Source organism: Rousettus aegyptiacus, unplaced genomic scaffold (genome assembly GCF_014176215.1).
Source record: "Rousettus aegyptiacus isolate mRouAeg1 unplaced genomic scaffold, mRouAeg1.p scaffold_m13_p_3, whole genome shotgun sequence".
Taxonomy (NCBI): domain Eukaryota; kingdom Metazoa; phylum Chordata; class Mammalia; order Chiroptera; family Pteropodidae; genus Rousettus; species Rousettus aegyptiacus.
The window spans coordinates 51,463,722-51,489,313 of record NW_023416306.1 but is presented as its reverse complement, the minus strand read 5'-3'; the positions used below and the strand labels follow the sequence as shown (position 1 = coordinate 51,489,313).

The 25,592-nt window shown below is 36.8% G+C and overlaps 1 protein-coding gene across 1 annotated transcript; it reads left to right on the top strand.

The window, feature by feature from the left end:
* The first annotated feature begins 12,146 nt into the window (after nt 1-12,146).
* On the top strand, nt 12,147-13,530 carry DMAC1 (distal membrane arm assembly complex 1). The gene is made up of 2 exons (XM_016161847.2): nt 12,147-12,469; nt 13,319-13,530. The coding sequence occupies exons 1-2, from the start codon at nt 12,196-12,198 to the stop codon at nt 13,381-13,383; spliced, it is 339 nt and encodes a 112-aa protein (XP_016017333.2). The 5' UTR covers nt 12,147-12,195; the 3' UTR covers nt 13,384-13,530.
* The last annotated feature ends 12,062 nt before the right edge of the window (nt 13,531-25,592 follow it).

Here is a 25,592-nt window from a genome sequence, read left to right as displayed (position 1 = left end):
GTAAGGCACAAATGAAAGAATAAATTTGAAAGTACTTGGAAAGTTACAAAGCATTTTAAAAATGGTATTGTGTACACACAGGCTGTTTATGGCCAGTAGCATATAGTCAAACACAATAAGAACTTTCTTTGCTGCTATGCCCCACCAGCCTGACTTGCTACTGACACCTTATTAACTTAGAAAAGTCACTGTCACTGAACTTCAGTCTTTGTAACCACAGCTGAAAAGATGCCTTATACAAGTAAAGGCTCAGTGAAATCCAGCATTCAATAAACATAACGATAGTTGTAAAATCATCAGAAATCTTTATGATAAAGGTAAAAGGCAAATATACCCTTACTAATCACACATTAATAGTATCTCTTGATTATAGAATTTTTTTTCATGTGCAAGGCAGTGTGCAAAGAACTTTATAGACATATCTCAGAACAATATATGGATAAAAACCTCAAAATGCAGTCAGAAAATGCCACGTGACTTGGGCAACACCACGGTATAGAATTGGGTCAGGAGTCTGAAGACCTAGATTCAAGGCTGGTCTTTATACCTTAAACAAAGTAATCAATAATACCTGGTTTCTCACACATTAAGAAGAAAGGGAAAGAAAAGAAAAAGAAAAGAAAAGAAAAGAAAAGAAAAGAAAAGAAAAGAAAACAAAACAAAACAAAACAAAACAAAACAAAAGGGAAGGAAGGAAGGAAGGAAGGAAGGAAGGAAGGAAGGAAGGAAGGAAGGAAAGGAAAAGAAAGAGAGAGAGAAAGAAAGAAAGAAAGAAAGAAAGAAAGAAAGAAAGAAAGAAAGAAAGAAAGAAAGAAAGAAAGACAGACAAGAAAAGACGGGACTAGTGTTAATCTCTGCCACATAAATTTTGAGGATTGACTTTACTAATTCACATAGAAAACATAAAAAGTGTCTGGCTCAATATTAGGTATCAGTATTTTTTCCTCATCTCTTCCATCCGCTAGCAAATTGCCTTAGAAAAGCTACCTAATCCCTCCAGATCTCAATTTCCTTATCTGTAAAATAGGGATAATAATAATATTTTTGTCATTGAACAATTGTGTGCATTAGATAATGTGTAATCTGGAAAACACTATAGGCATTTTAATTTATATTCTCACCTCATCTCATTCTCTTTTTCTTCTGACACTTTACTCTTCATGACAACCACAGTAAACTATCAGGATAGGCTTTCTGGAAAAAAAAAAAAAACTCTGGAATAAATTAAAATTCCAAGAAAACTGTACATTTTATCACAAAGAGCTGTTATTTCCCTTGGGCTATGCATACTTCACATCGGTGACAGCTCCAGAGCCATCTAACGTGACAGGCTGCCCTATGGATTAGTGTCAGCAATCTTAAGATGGAGTGGGCTGCAGGACACCTGGGGCCCTTCTCATCTTCTGCTGATCCACTGGACAACAAAGTACAGCATTCCCAGATGTTCACCCACACTATACCCACCAGTCCTAAAAATGATTACAAGAGTGATTAATATGAGTTCCTTCCTCATGACAGTAATAAGGAGCAAGAGAGGATGGAGGCATCCTGGTGAAGTAAATAAGTATTACGGGAAGAACTGAAATGATTAAATCATTTTTTTCCCACAGCTGTAAAGGTCTGGGCTCACTAACATGTACTCAAATAGCTTTTCCATCTCGGCTATATATATACATTAGACATATCAAAGTTAAGGAGATTCAAAACATTATGAAATGCCATTTCTTGAAGAGAAGCTGATTTATTTACCCCTCATCTAATCAATACCAGTGTCCAGATCAAAGGAAATATACTACTTAATAGCCCATATACGACTTCTTGAATTTGATAAACATAAACATTACCACTGTGCTATGAGAAGGGTTGATCTTATAAGAGCTGAATTTACTTAAACGTCATTTTGAATGACATTTTTATTTTTGGTTCTAGTTGAAGGGATATTACAAGGAGTCAATGTCAGTAGACTGAAGCAATCTGGACATGTAAAAGGTATACGAGCTGCAATTCTATGTGATATGAACATCCTAGACACTGGTACACACACACAATTATGCCTTGAAGTATCTGTGGGAAATTAGTGTAATAATTTTTACTTTGTCCCTATTTTTAAATCTATTAACAATCACTATTTTTCAGATTCTAATTACATAACCCATTTGTTGATATTAAGAAAGCAAATATGAATGATGTATATAACATCGCTAATTGCTAAACATTACACCTCTTAACCCTACCTTAAGATGATGGAGACAGTGATATTTACATATTATTCAGCAGTCAACACATTAGGCTTCTTTTAAAGCTCAACTTAAAGTATTCTTCCTCTCGGATTTAACTCATTTGCCTTCATCCAATTAGAAATAACTTTTATTTTCTACATTCTCAATAAATTTTCTTATTATCATTAACATTTGTCACAATCTAAGCTATTAAATTTATTTATGTATGTGCTTAGTTTCCAGATAAGATTCTAAAACCTAGAAGGCATGTTCTACCCTGCTCATCTTTGTGTAAGCCACTGTCCCTCCTCTAGTTGGTACTTAATGATCTTTTTCTAATGCTTTTTAAAACATGTTGCTGGTCACCTCCATTATATTTTAACTATAGTACTATTCATTTCTTGAACCTCAAGGTAAGATAATCACATAGCCCACCCTCATTCCTTATAAAAACATGTGGTTATCTACCAGAGACTCATGCAGCCAGATTTATTTTGTGCCGTTCAGTGACATGGGACATTCCTTCCTGCAGTTCTTAAGGTGATACTTTCTCTCCAAGCTGTCTGTGGTAAGTGGCAAGCCATGCTTTTCCCTAGTGAGAAGGAAGTCAATAGGCTGTATTTTACTGTGACAGCTGGGCCATTTGACTTGAGTCTTATTACACTTGATGGCTACCTTTAGGGAATGTCTTTTTCAATTGTTTATTTTCCAAGTCTCTTGTCAGCTCAAACTACAGAAAACAAAAGGGGAACCCACATTTTACTAATATGCACCCATAATATGGAAAGCACTTTCTCAAATATGGGCCCAAGAAGATATTTCAGTCTAATGAAATCCACAGATATTTACTGAGCACCAATAACAGAATAAAAATTATATGAAAATGAAGAATCTCTTAACAGTCCACTCATGAACATTATATTAAGGAAATAATAAAAACATATATAAACAAGTGCAATTATCTGAATTACTTAAAATAGAAGACAAAAAAATGCTCAAAGTATTCAATTTGAGATAGGCTTTAGTAATAAGACCTTATTTCAGGAGGGCAATTTGGCTGCGCTTGTCAAGCCATTTACTGAGTTTTTCAATGGAAGAACTATTGGCATTTCAGCAAAGCAATCTTTATTGCATAGGACTTTTGTAAGCATTATCAGAGATTTGGGATCTCAGATTCCTGGCCCCTGGACACTGTTACTGTGACAACCAAAAATTCCTCCTTATATTTCTGAAGACCCTCTAGAGTAGCACCTTCAGTAGTGAACCATCTCTATCAGTCAAAATAGTCTAGGTTATGTTACAATAACTAACAACTTCAAATCTCAGGGACTTAACACAATAAAAGTTTATATTTCGTCTTCACCCTACATATCCAAAGCAGGTCAAGAGGAATATTCTGTTTATTATAATGACCAGAGGGGACCAAGGCTGATGAAGCTCCACTGCAATATGTATGTCCACAATCGCTATGGCTATTGTGATCATACAAGGGTTTATTAAAGAGAAGAGAAAGCAGAGCAAGGGCACCACAGCTACAGATATCCAAATGAGTCAGCCAAGTACAATTCTTGAAGGTGAAGGGCACACCCTGAAATGCAAAACCTAAACTCCCAGGTTCCATAGACTTAGTTTTGTTCCATGAAGAAGGTAGAGTTAAATAAGAAAACCTACCAAGGAGCCATGCATACAGGAAGTATGTTATCACTGTGGCACTGTAGCAGAAAAAGACTTTGAGTCGTAAAAACTCAAAAGCTACCTATTCCATTCACTGGAGAGAAAAGAAGGCTCATGGAGGCTTCATGAACTAACATACCACTCTCTAAACATAAGATAATCCCAATTGGCCTGGAATTCAGTTCCGGCTCTGTCCTGATGTAAATCTACTCCTATTAGCTTAGAAAACTTATCCTTTCAAAGATGCTTGGTATACAAGGGAACCAAAATAATATATTCAAAGATACACTAGGAAAAAAGAGAAAGAATGGAAGAAACAAGAAAAATAAACAGTAGATTCATAATAACATCTGGAAAAATATTGTCATGGAACATATGAAAATCATGACCAGATACTGCTCCCTGTATTTTAAAAACTTAAAAGTAATCAATTCTATGAAGCTAGAGTTCAAAGAATGAGTAAAAGAACTTACAGACAAGATGACTAGACAGCAGGAGATGATAAAATATGAGTTGTCAGAGCTCAAGAAAAGCAGTGGGGAAAAAAAATGAAATCATCAAATGTATAAGAGGAATATGAGGGACAACAGAGGGAAAATACCTTAAAGAGCAAAGAGAAAATAAGAAAACAAATAAGAAGCATTTGTAAGAAAATGAAAGATACAGCAAGGATATATAACTGGAATCCTTGAAGAAAGGGAAAAAATAGAATATTTAAAAAACAGACCCACACTGGCCATAGCACAGGAGTAAGAAGTAACATGACTGTTACTCTGCTGAGCCCACACCGAGCTCCCAAGGCACAGGTGAGGGGTTGCAGCATGTCACGCAGACTGTTCTCTTCCATGTGTCAGTGCTACAGCTAGCCCATGGTTCTCCGGCCACTGTCCATCCTAAGGTCTATTGCAGTAATGAAAATTCCCTCAAACTACAGTCTCTGCAGGGAAATAAGTAGAGGCGATTTCTTGTCACAAAAAAAGGCATAGACTTTTCTGAATCCATGAGCTGACATGGTCTGAACAGGCCCATTTATCACTGGAATTGCAAATGGATTGTTGCACAAAGCAGCTACCGCTTATTCTGGAGAGGCAGAGAAAAGAAAAGCATGTGAAAATGTGAAAGTCCAACAGAATATGGACAAGGTCACTCCTCATCTTCAGGCATTTCTGACACTCTGCTGTGGAAGTCAAAAGTCCAAGTCCTTTCTTTTCTAGTAATGTTGGCCCACCAGGGAGAAACACTGCAAAAATTTAGGTAGGTCTTTTACAGGGACCTATTTTTTACTTTGGCAATGGAATAAGCCAGCAGAGGCATGCATTGGAAGCAAAGCTTCAAAAGACAATCAAATATTTAGAAATAAGCAGATAACCAAAACTATATATGTAAAGAGACATGTGGAGTTCCTTAAGGCTAAGAATGAAAGAGTAAGGAAAGAAAATAAACGATGAAAAGCTGAAAAGGTAAGTGTTCAAAAAGGTCCAATAAAAAAGAAGCTGTAGAAAAATACTGGTTTTGCAGGGGAAAAAATGTTATAGAGCTTGTCATCACAGTTAGAAACTTCAACATCATCAATCTGGCAGAAGTTTGTAGCAAATACAGAAAAAGTCATGGACATTCTAATATTTGGTCTTCTTTTCTTTAATTTTCTATCAGTAAAACTTCTCTTGGAGGAATTCTTAGGGGAATATTCTTATTGAAAATGTTCTCAAAGGACTTATAATTAAGTATAATAGAAAAGCGTATGAGAGAAAAGAAAAAATAATATAGCTCATATACAATAACAATAACAACAAAAACTACAGCACAGAGAAAACCACTATGCCAGGGTTATTCATGATAAGTGCATAATCTGTCAGTACTTCAAGAGAAAAGGCAGACCTGTGATTTAGGAAACGATCAGTGTGAAATATGCAGCATATCTGAATTCAATCTAAGGAGTCCAGCTTTGGTAGACACTAAACTCTTAAGAGGTTCAGTTTATCCTATTATAAACCAATGGCTTCTGGGAGACTTTTTTCAAGAAACAATTATTTTTCATTTCTTTGGGTTATAAATGTACAAAAATATGTTTAAGTAATAACATGTAATATCATAAAAGATAATTCAACACCAAATTTTAATATGAAAACCTAAGGCTCTCTGTATTCATTTTGTTATGCAAATTTTATTCATTCATATGGGTATGTAAATTATGTACCTTTCTAGATGAAACTATATGTACTACACTTTTTGCTACTTTACCATAAAGATAGTGTTAAGACTAACATAACTCACATTTCTACTTTATATGGAAAGAAACAAAGAGTTTTGCTCTTTTCTTAATTACCAGGTATATAATTAATCAAGATGCTTCCATAAAAATAACTTTTTGTTTGTTATATAGTGCATTATTTAAAAATATCCAATGAATTATACTTTTGCCTTTAATAATGGATGAGTAGAAGTGATGCTGGTTGGCTGTATTTGGTTATAAAAAAATCAAATAATAGTGCTTTAAAAAGATAATTCAGATAAACATTCTTGAAAAGAAGAGAATATATATGTGTGTCTCTAAAATATGGTATTTTATATAAATATATACAGCATTATTTATGACCCGTAAACTGAACTAGAATAGTCAATACCAATATAATCCTAGTAAAGATATTATTGGACTTCAACAATTGAAAGAAGGAAGGAAGGAAGGAAGGAAGGAAGGAAGGAAGGAAGGAAGGAAGGAAGGAAGGAAGGAAGGAAGGAAGGAAGGAAGGAAGGAAGGAAGGAAAATCGTTTAGGCATCTAGGTAAAAAGATATAGTCACTTACATGAGAGAATAAATTGGCCTGGCCTCAGAATTTTCCACACCAATACTCAATGTCAGAAAATAAAAGACTAACAAAAGGTCTTTAGGAAAGAAAGTGCTATCCCAAATGATTATACTTTGTTGCCTTAACTTAGGTTCCTCAGAGTGCAGAGTCTGGGACAAAGGTTTAACCAAGTACATGAATTCATTTTCTATAGCTTTTGTAACAAATTGCCTCAAACTTGGTTACAACAACAGAAATTTATTCTCTCACAGTTGTAGGGGCCAGAGTCTGAAATCTGTCTCACTGAACTAAAATCAAGGTCTTGGCAAGTAGTGCTCCTTCTGGAAGCTCTAGGACAGAATTTATTCCTTGCCTCCTCCAGTTTCTGGTGGCTGCTAGCACTCCTTGACTTGTGGCTCCATCACTCCTGTTTCTGCTTCTGTGGTCATACTGTCTTCTCCTCTGTGTGTAACTTCCCTCTGCATGTTACTTATAAAGATAGCTGTGATTGCATTTAAGGCATGCCCAGGTTACCAGCATAATCATTCCATTTTAAGATCCTTAATTAATCATACTTGCAAAGATTTTTTTTTCATAAAAGCTAGCATTTATAGGTTCCACACTAAAGACAATAAAGAAATTGTAAGGTACTATTCCTCTCAATTCATTGCAAATAAACATGAAAAGATGTATAACTTGTCAAACTATTTCCAGCAGAAAATTCAAACAGATTTCCAAAGTACAAGTAGAGAAAGGTATCAAAGAACCTTCCTCCCCTCTCTCTCTGCCTCAGGCCAAAATAATAATGTACATGGACTAGACAATTTCACAGGGAAATTCTAACAAAACTTTTAAAGAGCAGATGATCCCAATGGTATTTTAACTGTTGCAGAGTACAGTTTAAAAAAGAAGAAAGAAAGAAAGAAAGAAAGAAAGAAAGAAAGAGAGAGAGAGAGAGAGAGAGAGAGAGAGAGAGAGAAGAAAGAAAGAAAGAAAGAAAGAAAGAAAGAAAGAAAGAAAGAAAGAGAAAGAAAGAAAGAAAGAAACAGAAAAAAAAAGAAATGCTTTCAAATTCTTTTTATGAAGTGGGCACAAAAGTGATTCCCAAAATCAATCACGATTGCACAAAAAGAAAACTAGTAACCATATATCAAAGGTTCACCAGAAGGCACTGATAATTCAATATTCTGGTATATGGAAATTAATAGCCTTCTTATAGTAGAACAGAACCAGTTAGAAGACACAACATAAAGAAAAATCCCCCATTTTAAATAACAAAACAAAAAATAAAAACTCTAAGAGAAAAATGTATGAGATCATTAAGAAAAAAAAAAACTTTAAAATGATACAGAGGAACACAAAATAATATGAACACAATATGAACAAAAGAAAAGCATTCTATGTCCTCAGACAGGATGACTCAACATCATAAAGATGTCAATTCTCCCTAAATTAACTTACAATTTTCACACAAGTCTAATAAAAATGTCAGCATCATTTTGTCAGAATAATCAAGCTGAGTCAAAAGTTCATGTGGAAAAATAAACAAGAAAAATTAGTCAAGAAAAGTCTGGAACAGAAGAACAACAGGGGGGGAAACTAGTGTCCAAGTATTAACACATTACAAAGCTTCAGTAATTAAAGCAGTGTAATACTGGCACATGAATAAACTGACAACAGAATATGAAGTCCAGGAAAGGACATACATCTATATATAGCATTTCAGAAAAGGTGGCATTGAAAATATGTAGGAGAAAGATGGATTAGTTAATTAATAATGTTGAGGAAAATGGGTTGGAGATTTTAAAAAAAGGAAAATAAAATTCAGTTCAATTCCTGACAGCTAATAATAAGATAAATTACAAATGTATTAAGTTTTAAAGTATGAAAAAAAGATCAAAATACCAGGAAACCATAGAAAGTGAAAGACCTTTCTAACTACTACGTTAAACTCAGAAGCTACAAAAAGTAAGACCGATAAATACAATTACATGTTTAAAAAATATGCATGGAAAAAAACATACAACAAACAAAATCGAATGGCAAAAAAAATTGGGAGGGAAAAAAATGGGAACTTATAGCACAAACATAAAGTTAATTTCACTAATGTACAGAGTTCCTAGAAGTCAATGAGAAAAAGACAATCCAATGGGAAAAAAATAGGGCAAAAAAATATAGGAAGTTCACAGAAAGGGAAATATGAATTGCTCTTATATATTAAGAAGCTCACTCATAATAAGGAAAGGAAATTAGAGGGAGGTAGATGGGGTAAAGGGGGTCAAATATATGGTAGCTGAAGGAAAATGGACTTTGGGTGGTAAACGCACAATAGAATATAGAGATGTTAAATTATAATGTACACCTGAAAATTATACAATTGTATTAACTAATGTTACCCCAATAAACTTAATTTTAAAAAAGAAAGAGAAAAAGAAAAACAAACTATTTTCATCTCTAAGATTGGCAAATTTCAGTAATTAAATTTTGGAGAAACAAGATGAGGAAACAGGTTTTCTCAAACTTGTTTGTGAGAGCATAAATTGTTACAGTTTCTGTGAAGAGCAATTGGTAATGTACACCGAGTTAATAAATACCCTTTTAGAAATATATTCTAAGATATAATCACATGCTTATGATACGATGTATGCACAAGGTTATTTACTATGGCATTCTTTGTAATAGCAAAAGAGTGGAAGTAGCCATAACGTCTATTAATGTCCATTGATGAGGCTAGTTGAATGCAGTATAGTACATTTATACAATGGAATACTACAGAGCCATGCAAAAGCATGAAGAAGCTTTTTACATACTGATTGATATGGAGTGATTGCCTAAATCACTAGATGAAGGAATATACACATACACACAGACATCTCTAAAAAGACACATAAGAAACCGTCAAGACTGGCTATGTTAGGGAAGGGGAACTGGGTGGTGGGGGGAGAAGAGTATGAAGGACAGTTTTTAGCATATACTTTTTTATACTTTTGCATTTTTAAAATTCATAAATTAGTCGAAGAGGTCATAAGGCCTTATATAAGTTATAAGTGCCAAAATGAACTACGGAGATAATAAGTAGTAAAAGAAAGAAATACGATAGAAATAATAAGGTAAAAAGTTCAATTTCAACCTTCTCTTCCTATTAACTTCCAGCACAATGCATGTCTTCCTCCATTTACAGTTTTGCTTGCTGTCACGGCCTCTACGCTTACCCTCAGACTCTACTATTTAATTTATCTCAAGATATCTTTTCTAATAATTTTCCAAGCAAAGTTATATCAATACATCTCAATTTCAACATGTGCTATGTGCAGTTCTAAAATGTGGGTTCTATAGAAGCTGCTATTGCATTTTGGAGGGATATCGCAATAACAAAAAAGCTTAAAATTATTCATTTGAGAAAATATAAAAGAATACATCTTTTTTTTTATCATGTTATTTTTAAAAAAACAATGGTTAAAATAAAATCTTGCCTGTTATTTAGAAATCATGTTATGGACATTTTAATAATATTTGTTAGGAAAATTAAAGATGTCCTCCCCAGACATTCTTAACTATGATAAGCACATTAAAAAAGGTAAGCCTTTAGATAAAATATAAATGAGTAAAATCACATGTCAACTAACCATAGTGTCCATGTAGATGCACAATTACAGAAAATAGGATGTGAAAAAACACTAAATCAATTTATATTATTTTATCTTATTCTTACAATATATAAAGAATGTTAGTATATAATTTATAAATAACAAATAGGCATGCATAACTGTCATTGTGTGCTCAACCTTTTTTATTCATAGAGGTGTATAATCAAAATGTTTGGTAACTGCTGCTAAATGACGATATTTTTTCACATAAATAAGGAAAAAATCACATGTACTGCAAAAATGTTTTTTAACAGGTATAGCAGAAAGAAGCAGCCATAAATTATGAATCTCTAAGTGAAATATTATTGAATTCATTTCGTATGGCACTTAGCACAATGCTATCTGAACAGAGATTCCTAATAAATAACAGAATTTTCAAGTTAAGAAAGAAATGTTAGATATTGCCTATCTCAAATCTTATCTCAAACATGTGGTAACTACTAGCCAGAGAGAATAAAAATGTCTATGTTATATGGCTGACTCACAGTGACAGAGCCAGGTATAGAATCCAAATTTCCCAAACTTTTGTCTTTCCATTATACATGGTGTGTGTGTGTGTGTGTGTGTGTGTGTGTGTGTGTGTGTGTGTGTGTATGTGTGTGTGTGTGTGTGTGAGAGAGAGAGAGAGAGAGAGAGAATATGAATATGAAATAGGGAGAGTCTTTGAAATTAAGCATCAGGCCAACCCAGTATTCTCACTAACTTATTATTTTATTCTCTCCTATTAATCCATATCTTTATTTTTGTCTCTTTTTTTTTTTTTTTTAGCTTTCTCAAAATTGCATCTCATTTTAGAATATGGAATAGTGAATTTACATTTTTACCATATTAATTTTTTAAGCCATTCTAAAGGAGAAAGTTTCAAACCTGGAGTTAATCCTATTTTCACCTATCTCCTCTAACAGAAACAACCCCTTGAACTCTAAATGCCTTTCTTTCTTACCCGTAATCCTCTGAGAACAACCCAGTGTAAGAAATATATACCCAATTCTGCCCAAAGGAAAGGAAAGGTGAAAGGAGTTAGGAGTGGGTGATAGTGAAGTTGAATTGCAAAGAAGAAATCAGAATTAAAAGTCCATGCTTAAGGGATGATAAGAATGTAAACCTCTAAGAGCAGATCCTATATTAACTCCTCAAATCCATTAGCCCAATTTTGAGCTGAATTTTCTCCAGAGCTCTCAAAGTACAAACAATACCAGGGGTTTGAAAAAATTGAGATCATGACGTTAAGCAAAAAGCTGGAGAGAAACTGAAAGTATTTATCTAGGTAAATCGAACCTATTTTTAATATCTTGATTGTAGTTGTGTAGTCCCTTCACAGTATGTACAGGGAGACTCTTTTCACAGACTCTGGTTTCAACAATGGCTGTGTCACTTAACCAGTTTTGTCATATATTGGGAAACATGGTAAAACATTGAATTGGGAAGATTAAACGGCATAATATAGATAATCGCTTAACAAAGCGTCCAACATATAATTAAGCAGATATAAAAGTCAACTCTTTTGGGTCACCTGTCTCCACACAGGTGAAGTGACAGGCCCAAGGTCTCACCTTTTATGCTAGGCAGGATACTTAGAAACCCAGACTTTTCCTGTAAGGAGGCTGAGATTTGAGGCATTTAAGGTGTTGGCTAAGTCAGTATTCTTTCAAGGACTGCGGGGAAAATGGCACGGCCAAGATTCTAACCATAAATCTAACACTGCAACCGCGCTTTCGCCATTTCCCTTTCAGACACAAGTCGTAACTACATTTCCCAGCGGCCCCCAGGCTGCTTCCGGCTCCGCGCACCGGCGCTCTGCTTTCCGGCCGTATCTTTTACGTCAGTTCGATTCCGAGAGTTCCTACAACTGTGGCGGAGATCCCGAACATGGGTTCTTCCTTAACCCAGCCTTTTGATCCTGTTAAGGTCGCCGCGCCTGGCGAAGCCGCTCGTTCCGCCAGCCCCGCGCCCCTCGCTGCATCCGGGGCACCGACCTCTCCAGAACAAACCCCTGTATTTAATAACTGCTGGAGCTGTCGCGTGCTCTCCGGGTCGGGGCTGATAGGGGCGGGCGGGTACGTGTACTGGGTGGCGCGGAAGCCCTTGAAGCTGGGGTATCCCCCGAATCCAGGGACTGTTATGCAGATGGTCATCGGCATCAGTGAGAGTCCGGGCTTGGCACTTCGGGGAGGACGGGGAGAGGGAGAAGCGGGAAGCAGGCACGTGGGAGGGGTTGCGGGGCGCTGGGGCTGGCCACCTGGCGGGAGCCACCCCAAACAAGATACTGGCTTGTTGAGAGGAAGTTTGCACGCAGTTTATTATTATTATTTTTTAATCACAATATTTCTTGAGACTCGGTCTTTTTAATGTTACCAATAGCTAGCTATTAAAGATAATAGTCCCATTTTATTGCCGAAGCAAATAAACGGAAGAAGTATCCTGTTTAGGGTTAGACATCTAGGACCTAGCGTTTGATCCTAGATTTATCTGACACCAAAGCCTTTTTAATTTTTATTTATTTTTATTTTCTCATTTTTTATCCCAATCCCAGAGAAAGCCTGAGAAAGGGCACTTAAGTTTAAGAATTTCGTCTTTTTAAGTTAGATTGTAGGCATGGGTTCAGAGCCCATATACTAGGTATACCACTCACAGGGTATTGTGGCCCACAGCTCTAATCTGTAGCAGTTCTTAGTGATTGTCAAGATGTCTTCCAGTAAAATGTAGTGATTGTTTTAGCTATTCAAACCAATTGGAGGAATAGAATTTTAGGTTTTCAGATCTCTTACCTTTATAACTAGATTGCCCACATCAATTCTCTTTAAGTTCCTTTGTAGCTTAGATAGGTAACAGGATTTTGTAAACTTTTTTTTCCCTTTTCTTAGCTTTATTCTTCTATAAGAAAACGGTAACATATTTTCTAGGAGTGAGGGTTAAAGAAGCTGGTATATATGGAAGCACTTGGTAAACTCAAATTCAACATACACATAAGGTATTGTTGTTTTTTTCCTAGGCATTGCTTGTTGGGGTATAGTCATCCTGTCAGACCCCAGAGGGAAGGCCTTTCGCACCGGGTGAAAGTACCACCAGTGAATTTATCATCATCTGGTCCTGTCCCCGTGACACAGAGCAAACATGGGGGTTATGGACAGACATGGACATTGACATACCTCAGTTCTGTGGATACTACAAGACTGAAAAGACAAAACATTTTTTGACTATAAGAGCTTGTGGCCACCTTCTTGGGCTCCGCAAGGATCAATAAATTCCTCAGAAGAAAACAGGTTCTTTGTCTTATCTGGTGACAGAGAGTATAATAATTTTTTTTTAAAGGAAATGATGCAATGTACAGATAATGTGTTATAGAATTGTACACTTGAAACCAACATAATTTCATTAACCAATGTCACCCCAATACATTTAAAAAATATTTAAAAAGGAAATGATAAACCAAATGGGAAAAGGAACCAAATTGTTATTTAAAATGGTTCTTTTTATTTAACTCATAATTGGGTCAATACCTACTTATCAGCCTAACCCTGGATAGGCAACATGCAGTATGCAGAATCGTATTAAACTATATCTGTATACCATTCAGACTTCCCGAGGCACTATCAGATTCATCATGAGTTTCACAGCTACTCTGGTGGTGATTTCATTGGTGGTTACTGAAACTTGAAAAACAGTCTTGGAGTGATTTGCTTGCAGTCATTCAGATAGTGATGGAGCTGGGACTAAACTAGTTCTAGTCTTTCAGAACTAGGATGGTACCAAAGAGGCAAGAATTATATTTATGAAACAATTAGATAAAAATAAGAATAAAAGATGAACGAGGCAAAATATTTGAGAGAAATTCAATACTATTTGTAATTGCTAAAAAAAAAAAAAAAAAGTTCCTTTTCCCACAAGTACTGGAAATTGTGATGAAATTGAGATGCTTTTGAGATAAGGACTTAATGCATTTCATGTCTAAGAGAAGTCTTTCCTACCTTCTTTTTCTGCTATGCATGGCTTCTCTAAAAAGATATGTAGCTTTTTTTTTAGAGCAGAAAGATGATCTTTAAAATCAGCTGCCAACCACAGTATGTAATTTTTAAATGATACATTGAGCGGGTAACTTTAAGGCTGTTAACTTTTTCTAGTATGTAGAAGTGCTTACGTTAAGCCTCACAAATTACAGGTTAAGCCTCACAAATTACAGAAGGATACTTGCATTGTCTACATCAGTTCATGGTATGTGTGATCCTCTATATGCAATTAAGAAGAAAGACATCAACATAGATAGCAAGGTATTTGAAATGTACAATTCAGTTGTGTTAATGAATATAGAAGTTTTAAGTTGGAAGGGCCCATAGAGGACCCTAAGCAAGGTACTTCCTTGAGTGCCTGTGATATGTGATCATTCATCCCCTAAAACATGATGAAGTCAAGTTACTCTTGCTTTAAAAGGCAAGTCATTCTAGTGATGGATAGCTGTAGTCTGAAAACTTTCTTGGGTTAAACCAAAAGTACAGATCTAACTTACTGATCTTGGTTTGATTCACTGGAGAAATAGAAAAACTCTTAAACTTACAGACTTTAATATAATTTTAACATCTTTCTCAGAATTTGTACTGTAAGCAAATAAGCGCTTTTTCTAAGTAAACTTGCCAGCTCACTATATTTGTTTCTTCCCAACTTGGGGCCTTTTAACTATATGTGAGCAAAATATTGTTCTATCATGTCTATAGGCAGTTAAGTGGGAATACTACCCCTCCCACCTCCCCAAAATAAGTTAGAATATGTAGTTAAAAGTTGTTTTTCTTTTGAAGTGTACTCCAAAATTTGATTTCTGCCAATGCTAAGTCACAGATCCGATTTGTTTGAGGGATGAGTCTTACCTTCAGAGAAAACAAGGTATCACCTTAGCTCTGCAGTGCAGGAAGTGTACTTAGTGCCCTTATTTTTTTTCCCTTTTGTTGGGGATGAAGTAGGGTGAGCAGGATAAACAGGCTTAAGAATCAATGAATTATTAGTAATGTACATCAGCTTAATTATGATTTATAGGCTTTAGAATCTCTTTAAACAACATGGAAATGAGAGTTTACAAAGACTCATAATTACCTTTAGCAAAGTGGGAGAGGAGAAAAAGTACAAAACAGTAAAATGTACTTAACAGTTTTCCTTGTAACAGACCATTGATATTTTTCATGATATCCAAGATACCTATTAGGTCAAGTTTTACAAAGTATGTAGATACCTCAAGATGATCAAGACAATCATTATCCCATCTCTTGTTTCTCTTGTGTATTGTATTGACAAGTCTGGAATCCTGGGACCAATTAACAATATGCCTGAATATATTAAGGACCCAAGTATAGATTGGTCCTCAGGATCTTGCTCTGTTTTGAGGGGAGAGGTAAAGGGTCTCTTTTTCCCTAGGCCAATTACCGAGATAACTGTTGTCTCAATCTAAAAAGTTCTGGAACTTCACCTGACTCAGAACAATTGCGGAGACAGCTGTTGCTGGTGGTTCTGGAGGTTAAGCATCTTGGCCATAATTTATACCTCACCTCCACCCTCAGTTCAGCATTTGTTCCTCACTCCTTTTTATTGGTTTCTCAGCCTAGCCATGTCTGAATTAGGGGCCTCTTGAATGAAGCCAGTTGATTTGACAACATAAAACATATTGCTCTTAAATATATGTTCGGGGCAAGCATATGTTCTAGTATCCCCTCAAACCAGCCTTGGCCTCAACTGATTTATTGCTGGGCCTACATTGATCAAACAGACACTTCACAAATCTTAAAGTCAGGAATAGCAAGCAATTTTGAGTTGAAAAACTACATTTTTTAAAAAATGACAGATAAAACCTTGCTTTGACCCAATGATTATATAGGTGTTAGGGGCACAGAATCAAAGGTGAAAGACCTATAATTACATATCATTCAATTGTATCCTAAGAGCATGGGGAGAAAATATGTCACTCTTCTAAGTGCATGTCTCAGTTTTTGAGATATTCAGCAACTTGTCATTCAAATGTAAATGAAGTGTAGAGAAACAGCCCAAAGGGCAAATGTTAAATGCAGCAATGCCGCTAAAAATCACTACTTAGTCCTGTGGCTGAATTTGCATGTACTTCAGGAATGTGGTAGGCAGGATTTTAAAATGGTCCCCCAAATGCCCAGACCCCTAGTGTGCACACACAGTTATTCAAGCACCATTCAAGGTACTGCTGTGAAGGAATTTTGCAGATGTACTTAATGTCCAGATGGGCTAATTACCTGAGCCCATTAAATCTTACTCTAGAGATCAGAAACAGAAGAAGAGATTAGAAGCAGGAGGGGGATTCAATGCCTTAGAAGTCTATTACAGGCCTGGAAGAAAGCAAACATCCATGTCGTGAAACTCCCAAAGGGAGTCACTGTGATTAGGAACTGCAGGCAGCTTGGAGTTATTGAGAATGATCACCAGCCAACTACTAAAAGGGAAACAGGACCACAGTTCTACAATAGCAAGAAAGTAAATTCTTTCAGCAACCCATGAGTTTGAAAGAGGGCCCTGTGAGAACCAAGAACTGCAGCCCCAGCCAATACCTTGGTTTCAGCTCAGTGAGACCCTAAGCAGAATATCTTGTCATGCTGTGAAACTTTAAGATAATAAATTTGTGTTAAATTGTCAAGTTTATAGTAATGTGTTACACCAGTAGAAAACTAATACAAGGAATGTTTTGCGGAATCATAGTCATAGTAGATGGCATACCAGATCTAACACATATCCCCATCCTGGGTATTCAGGAAGTAGCAGTGAGGGGCATTTAAATAACATTTGTCTTTACAGATACCGTTTTCACTTGTTCTTTTACTGGTGGTTTTGCTTGGGTAATTTTTATTTTCTGTTTTCTAGCAACACTGTTCCACTGATAAATATTTACAAAAACGACAGCACCCTTATATGTGCCAAGCATTACGGTAAGTGATTTGCAGGAATTGTTTAATCCTCTCAGTAACTCTATTTTACAGATGAGATACCTGACCAGGTAAGAATTTTCCAAAGCCTCAGGTGATGAACCAGTAGTGGCTTGGGGAAGAGCACTAATTGGAAATTGGGAATTCACATTACTACGGTCATTTTCTTAGCATCCTTTCTCAAAATGTTCAGGTCTCAAAATTAGAAATTTTTTATTCTGATTTTCTATTTTTTCCTTTGGTGTTTCTTAGTTTAACATGTATCATTAATCTCTTGGTTTCTTCTTTATAATTGAGGTTATATCACTTATCATTCTGATAGAAATTTACATATTAATCCAGAACAAGAACTTCTCATCTCTCTGAGAAGGCTCATACCCATCCACGACTTTACCCCAATTTTTCTTCTGACCTCAGACCATTCTTCTGAATCTCAAAATCCATTTGCCAGCCACAGTAGGGCACCTAGCTGTCTGTCTATACTCAGCAGAGACCTGAGTTGTCTCAAATAAACTTATCTCCCTCCAATCTACTTTTCTTCCTCTATTCCCTATCTCTGTTCATAGCATTTTCATCTCATCAGCTGGCTGAGATAAAAAAATATATATTATCTTTTTACTCTCATTTTTTACTTATGATCTGTTAACAAGTCCTGGTTATTTTAACCCTTTATATAAATAATAAAGGGTTGATATCCAAAATATATTAAAAAACACATATAACTTAACACCAAAAGAATAAACAAACAGTCCAATTAAAAAATGGGCAGAAGACTCAAGTAGACATTTTTCCTAAGAGGACATACAGATGACCGACAATATAAAAGATGCTCAACATCACTAATTATCTGGGAAATGCAAATTAAAACTACAATGAGATATCACCTCACACCTGTCAGAATGGCTATCATCAAAAAATCAAAAAAATAGTATATGGAGAAAAGGGAACCCTCGTGTACTGTTGGTGGGATTGTAAATTAGCAGCCACTATGGAAAACAGTATGGAGATTCCTAAAAAAAAAATTCAAAGTAGAATCTAGAAATTTTACCTCTGTGAAAAAAACAAAAACAAGAATTTGAAAAGATATATGCACCCTTATGTTCATTGCAGCATTATTAATAATAGCCAAGTTATGGAAGACACTTAGATGTCCATCAACAGATGAATGATTAAAGAAGATATGGTATACATACACACACAGAGGAATATTATTCAGCAATAAAAAAGAATGAAATCTTGCCATTAGCGACAATGTGGATGGACCTAGAGGGTTTTATGTTAAGTGAAATAGGTCAGTCAAAGACAAATACCGTGTGATCGCACATTTACAGAATCTAAATAAATAAATAAATAAACAAACAAACAAAACAGAACAGAGCCATAGATATAGAGAACAAGCTGATGATTGCCAAAGGAAAGGGGTTAGAGAGATGAAAGAAAAGAATCCTGATCAATGTCTGCTTACAGGTATGCCAACCTAAGACAAAGCTTATAAATGACAGAGCTAATATGTGGGAGATGGAGGAGATGAAGTTGTTAAAAACAAAAACAAAAAAAAGGCCCAAAATGGTGTCATTTATGCTTTTATGCTAAAAGCCCATGAAACCAAACCAATATTTAAAACCTGATCTAATTGCAATTTTAGCCTCTCCCAGAAATGTAATCTTAATCAACCAGTCTGGAGTTTTCTGGTCAAGCACCAATAATCTGTCACTGTGGGCCTCCTCCATCCCCCACAGAAGGAAGAAGCAATCTGAATGAAAAAAACACTTCCCCTTCTTTTTCCCCCCAAAGAAAAGGTGTCCTGGCCCAAAAATAATTCTTTCTTTTCTTTTATTAATAGCTCCTTTGCCCCACCCTTCTGTCTATAAAATGGTTCCATTTTGTACACCGCCCCCCCCAGAAGAATGTTGTTGATAGATGGATGCCCAAATCACAAATCGTTTAATAAAGTCAATTAGACCTTAGAATTAAAACAAAAACAAAAACAAAAACAAAAAACTTTAATGCTCTTTCCTGTCCATCCCCATTGCTATTGTTTTGGATCAGCTATCATCATTTTTTATGTAGATTACTATAATAGAGCCTTAATTTCTCATTGTTCTTGGAAACCCCTCTTATTTGCCCTCCAAACTATAGTCAGAGTAATCATAAATCGTAGCCCAACTTAAAACCATTTAATATCCCTTCTGCACACAAGATGATCTCCAGACTCCTTGGCAGGATATGAAATGCCTTTCATTAGTTTACCCTCCATACCTTTCTATCTTTATCTTCTATTTCGTGACTTCTGTTCCACATACCCCATGTTCCTGCCACTCTTAGACAACTCTCCCTAAAAACGCCATTCTCTATGCCTTTGCACATGCTATTCCTTTAACATATAATATCCTTTTGTCCCTGCTCCATCTGGAAAATCTCACTCGTCCTTCTCCAGCTTCTCTGATGAAGCCTTCCCCCAAAGTCTCCATGTCATTACTTTTAGAGCTGTACAAACATTAAACTATGTATAGACTTCTATCACTGCACTTAAAAGCAAATGTTCGTTTATGTATCTGTCCCTCTCCACTGAGAACTCCTTAAGAAGAGGACCGTGCTTTTGTTGTCTTCATGCTTCCCATCTTCAGTACCAAATACCAGGCACATGGTTGGTGTTCAGTATATATTTAATAAATAAGTGAATTAAAGGCTGAACAAATTCATAAGGGAAGAAAGGAAAACATTTTTTCTATTTCACAACTTTAGTGTATCTCAGTGGTACTTATCTCAGCTATAGTCCCTGGCCCAGGAACATCAGCATCACCTGAGAACTCAATAGAAATGCAGATTATTAGCTCCGTGCTAGACCTGCTACTAAATCAGAAGCCCTTGGGGTGGAGCCTACCAATTTTAACCATCTCTCTGGGTGATCCAAATGAATGCTTAAATTTCAGAACCACTGGTGTAGTTGAGCCTGCCCGACATGTGCACAGCAGATTTTAGTTTTCATGTAGTAGAAAGAACATCTGATTGAAGCCATGAGACCCAGGTTCTAATCTCAGTCCTGCCACTAGCTCCTAATATGCTCTTGACCAAGTCACTTAACAATTTAGAACAGAAATGTTATCCTCTGTAAAGTCAAAACATCAAACCAGGTAATCTCTAAAGGCCTTTCCAGCACTAAGATTCTCTTCTGTATAAAAAGAGATGTACTTTCTGATGTCAAGGGACAAAGATGGTAGTGGGAAACTGAGGGAAAACTGAAAACATACGCTCTGCAGTGATTGTGTGAAGCTGCCATAGAAGATTGGACCAGTGCTCCTGCAAGTTCACTCCCTAGCATCTTGAAGCTGCAAATGCCTGATGCTTCACAGGAATTTAGCAACCCCTCACCCCAATTAGTGTACTTGGCCAACCAAACGATTCTACAGGGGAGTGAAGGGGTCCTTCCTGACCCTCTCACAAACAGATTATGCCCCGAAGCATGAAATGTGACTGCCCTCTAGCCTGCATAACTACCAGGCATGCAAGAGAAATATGGGAAATCAAGGCAGGATCAGAATTGGGATTGACGGTGGTGGTGGTGGAGGTGCCATGATGTGTGTGTGGGGGGTGGGCGGAGGAGTCCTAATCTATTCCCCAGGAACCCAAATAAGAAAATCTCTCCTTCGACTTTACCCTGCATGAAACTGGTTTAGTGATGTAAATTAAACATGTTATATTAGGCAGACTGTGTCTAAAATAACAATAAACCTTAGCGAAAGAAAAGATGCCATCAGTGAGTGGGCAAAATAGATCAATAAAAAATGCACATTCTGTCCTGTACCTGAAAGTATCAGATCTTATGTATATGGGAAGCCGAGTGGACACAATAAAGCCCAACAGGTGACTTAATCACTATAATGGCCAACTGCAGAAATAGCCACTAAGCCTGGGACCAGGAACCAGTAATGGTGAAAGTCCTAAATTCTGGTCATGTTATCACCAAAAAATTCCAATATCCAGAAGCAATAGGATCTCATTTCCATCAGGGGAACTACCATTTTCACATACCTCAGATACATTGCATTAAGATTCAGTTCAATATGTAATTATCAGCCTTTGTTATATATGAGGCACTCTGCTAGGTATGTTGGGACTATCACGGGGTCCCTGCTCCAAGAAACTGAGAGTCTAGTGAGAGAGACAGACCCTTTAAAAAAGTGACTGTGATGTAAAGAAGGATTATCCATTAAATACATGAGAGCAAGGAAAAGGGATATTTTAGATCTTATTAGACACACATAGGCATAAGAATGAAGTCTGAAATCTTACCCAGAGCAAAGCTCAGTCACCAGGGGGGCAAACTTTTGACCTGTGTGCAGCTCACCAGGAGAATGAATGAAGCAGACACATGTCAAGAAGAAGAGCTACCAACACTCATACCCAGGCTTGTCACCAAACAGAAACTCTAAAGGGGAATTCTCAGAGTTCCTGAACTTGGGGTTGCTTTAAGAAGCATGCTGTGCAGCCATGCTTAGAACTGTGTGACAGAGAACTGCAAAATGCCTGTCAAAACCCTTGACAAGCGAAAGACAGGCAAATTGAGGGGGGCAGGGGGAGGCTTGCTCTCCATCCTCACCAGCCTGTGAACACCTGTTACTGACAGAGCAAGCTGAGAGACATATTTGGCACATGTTGGCAGCACCAGCAAAATCAGCCCCTCCTCATGATTTACTGAAAATGTGATCTTTTCTCTGTACCTTCTGCTGCACAGACCCATTTTAGTTTCCTTTGCTGTATAGTTATGAAATGTGAGAGGGAGATGTAAGTAAACTCCTTGGGTAGATTGTACTATGGCTGAACATGGGGATGCCGCAAATTTTGGCAGCATTCTTTTTTGGATGAGAAAATTCACAATAACCCTTTTTCAATTGATGAGACACTTTCATCCATTTATATACTTAGCTCTACAGTAACCTAAGAGAAAGGGCAAGTCTTCCTACAGAAATCCCTGTTTATAGAAGGAGAAATGGAGGTGGTTTCAAGTGGTAGAGAGACTGTGCAGTCACCAGCAGGAAGTGGATTTGATCCTGTGTGCTTGGGTCTTTCACACCTTTGCTGAATGTTCCCTTTCTTACCAGTTCTCAAAGAATTCAAGGAAACGCGTCTATTCTAACCTAGCTTTCTGGGTAGGAAACAGTGTAGGTTGTGCCTTCCCTAAAGCAAAAGAAATTCAGTGTGTCTACTTTGGATGGAAGTGTGCTGACTCCATGTTTGGAAGCCTGAGGTTCAGGGGGACGAGGGTGATGTAGGCAAAAGTGTGTGATGCTAGCCAGTTGTGAGCTGTCCGTCCCTATACAGGCTACCATCTCTGAGCCCCAGCTTCCTAATTTGTAAAATGTGAATAGTCATACCCATCAAGTTTTTCGGGGACCAAATGTGTGTTTAGTGTATTTAACAACTCTGATGTACTAGGTAGCCAATAAATGATCATCAATATCACAGCATTTAATAGCATAAAAAATGTGTCACCACTTTTCTCGTCAATTGATGGAGGACTCAGAGTCTGGATGTGTAGAAGGGGCTGCTATACTAGTGTCTGCAGGATTGGGTGTTTTGGGTTACATCATGAATCACAGGCAGCTGCCAGGAAGGCAAAATCGTTAAAAAATTTAAAATCCGCACATTGCTTAAAGCGTGTTTGTGTTTGCAATTTGGCTCAGTTCATCCCAATTTTTTACTTTAAAATGTTTCACTTAGAAATGTAACTTTAAAATAAACAGCAAATGAAAATTAAAAAAGAGAAATGACAAACTCTATCTAGAAAAAAGTTTTCTTCTGAGGGGGCTCCAAAGTTGGCTCTACAAAAGTGCCAGCTGCTGGTTTGTTTTATTATTACTTGGTTTAAATATATCCGTGGCTGAGGGGGAGGAGGGCAACTGACAGCAGCTTTGGCTTCCTGGGATGCCTGATGCTTATTTCCTTGACGTGAGCTCTAAATGAATCCCCCTGTGCTGAATCTTTTCTCCACCACTCATTGACTGTCTCACTCCCTCATCTGGAAAGCAGGGATGATCTTACCTGCCTTGCCCTTCTCACAGCTTTTTCAAGCAGATCAAATAAGATAGGTGGATATGTAAGCCTTTGAAACTCTACATAATACCCATGTCTCTCATCCATTCTTTCTCAAAACTACACAGTGCAATTCAGGAAATGGAGTTATCGATCTAGAGGCGCTGCCACGCTAAGCCCTCTGAATCTAAGCTCTTCCAAGTTTCTATGCAATATTAGACATTCTCCTTTGCAACCAGTATAGCTCTTCAAAAACAACACCGTAATACTGATCCTTGAATAAATATCATGATTTCTTGGAACTTGTTTTCTAACAGATAATCTGAGAAATAAGACTTTCAGCTCTGAATCCTTTGAATCAAAGACTAGACCAGAGATCTGCTCCTTCTGATAGTTTGGGTCTGCTTAATTCAAATAACATACTGTTTTATGATTCTTCTTTCCTTTCCTCTGAACTTTGACTTGAAATATGGCAGCTCTTTATGCTGGGACTCTATTCACAGCCTCAGCCCCCAGCTGTATGGGATCATAGCCACACCTTCTCTCAACAAATAGAGTCAAATGGAACATTCTTCCTGGGCTCTGTAGGCCACTATGCAGTCCAGGTGCACTTTGCTGACGTTTTACTTACTCTGTAAAGCTTTATGTGATCTCAAGATCAGTTATGGTTGATATCATTTCTCATACTTTACATTAAATATTACATATATTTCATATAGGATATCTATTTTTAAAATTAAAATAATACTCAAGTGTGCCAATTTCTGCCGAGTCTGTTTTGTTTTAATAAGTCACCTAGATAACAGCAGATATAGAACAAAAAAGGAGGCAGAAGTTAAGGCTTCAAGTCTGAGGTCTATCAGGAGTGATCTTAGATCAGTCAATGATAACGATTCTCAAATTTACATCTCTAAACCCCAAATCTTCCTGACCTTAAGACTCATAGATTCAATCGCCTTTTGATATTGCTGTTTGGATTACTAATAAGTATCTTGAATTTAACCCATCCAAAACCAAAATAAAGAAATTTCTGATTTCTCATTTCACACCCCAAATCTGCTTCATCTCTTTTTCCATATTTTAAGAAGTCACATCTTCATCCTTCCAGGAGGTCATACGGAAAGCCTTGGAATCATCTTTGACTCTTTTTCTTACATGTCACACATGTTAAGTTAATCAAACAAGAAGGCCATTAGACTGGTGTGGCTCTAATGTTGTGACAGCCTACATAAGCAAACCCAAACCTCAGTTTGTAAATGCCTTTAGGTAATGAAACCAAACTAAATACTAAGGACAACCAATCACAAACAGCCAACTAGGCTTTAAGCTATAGCCAATCAAGAATTTCCTTTCTTTGTTTCTGTACTTTCTCTGTATAAATCTTTCCTCTGGCTCCTGTCTAGAATTACTCCTAACCACTTGTGGTTTGGCACTGCCCAATTCAAATTGATTTTTGCTCAAATAAACTCTTTAAAAAAATTTAATATGCCTCATTTTATCTTTTAACATGTCCGATCCCTCAGCAAATTCAGTTAGTTCCATCTTCACAATATCCCTAAAATCTGATCCCATGTCACTATCTATCACCCTGCTTCATGTTACCCCTAACTGTTGTCCGGACTATTATAATCCTCTCCAGTTTTTAGTTTTTTGTTTTGCCCCCAGTCTAGCGCCCCCTATATCCTTACTCCATACAGCAGCCAGAATGATTAATTCAAATGTAAATTGGATTATCTTACTCTCTTGTCTAAAACTCACCAATTGCCAAATTTTTCCTGTCACACTTAGAATAGATTCTAAGCTTCTTGGCGTTGAAGGCTTGCTTATACAGCTGAACCCTGGATAGTTGTATGATCTCATTTCATACCATTTTCTTCTTTTCCCTCTTGCTCACAAAGTTCCAACCTCACTTCTTGCTGTCTATAGACATCCTCTCATCTCAGAGTCTCGCTACTTACTGTTTCCTCGGCCTGGAATTCCTCTCTCAAGATAGTCACAAGGCTGTCCTTCACATCAACCAGCTCAAACTCCCTCAGACTGTTTTCCTTATATCCAGAAGAGCTCCTACTTTTGATCCTATTACTCTGTTTCTTTACTTTGTTTCTCTTCTCAGCACCCATCACTACCTGACATTCTGCTCGAACATATACCCACAATTTACTCCACAACTGAATGTGCGTCATGAGGACAGAAACTTGCTTGTAACTTCAGTTCCAGTAACCAGAACAGTACCAACTACTCAGGAGGAGCTAAACGAATAATCGTTAATGAATAAAAGCATGCAAGTTCTCTGCCTATTTTTAAAAT

Bases quoted from the DNA above. Each gene is read 5' to 3' on its own strand.
- DMAC1 (XM_016161847.2), top strand. From the start codon at position 12,196: ATGGGTTCTTCCTTAACCCAGCCTTTTGATCCTGTTAAGGTCGCCGCG. The intron at 12,470-13,318 runs GTGAGAGTCCGG...TTTTTTTCCTAG, and splicing joins GCAGATGGTCATCGGCATCA to GCATTGCTTGTTGGGGTATA.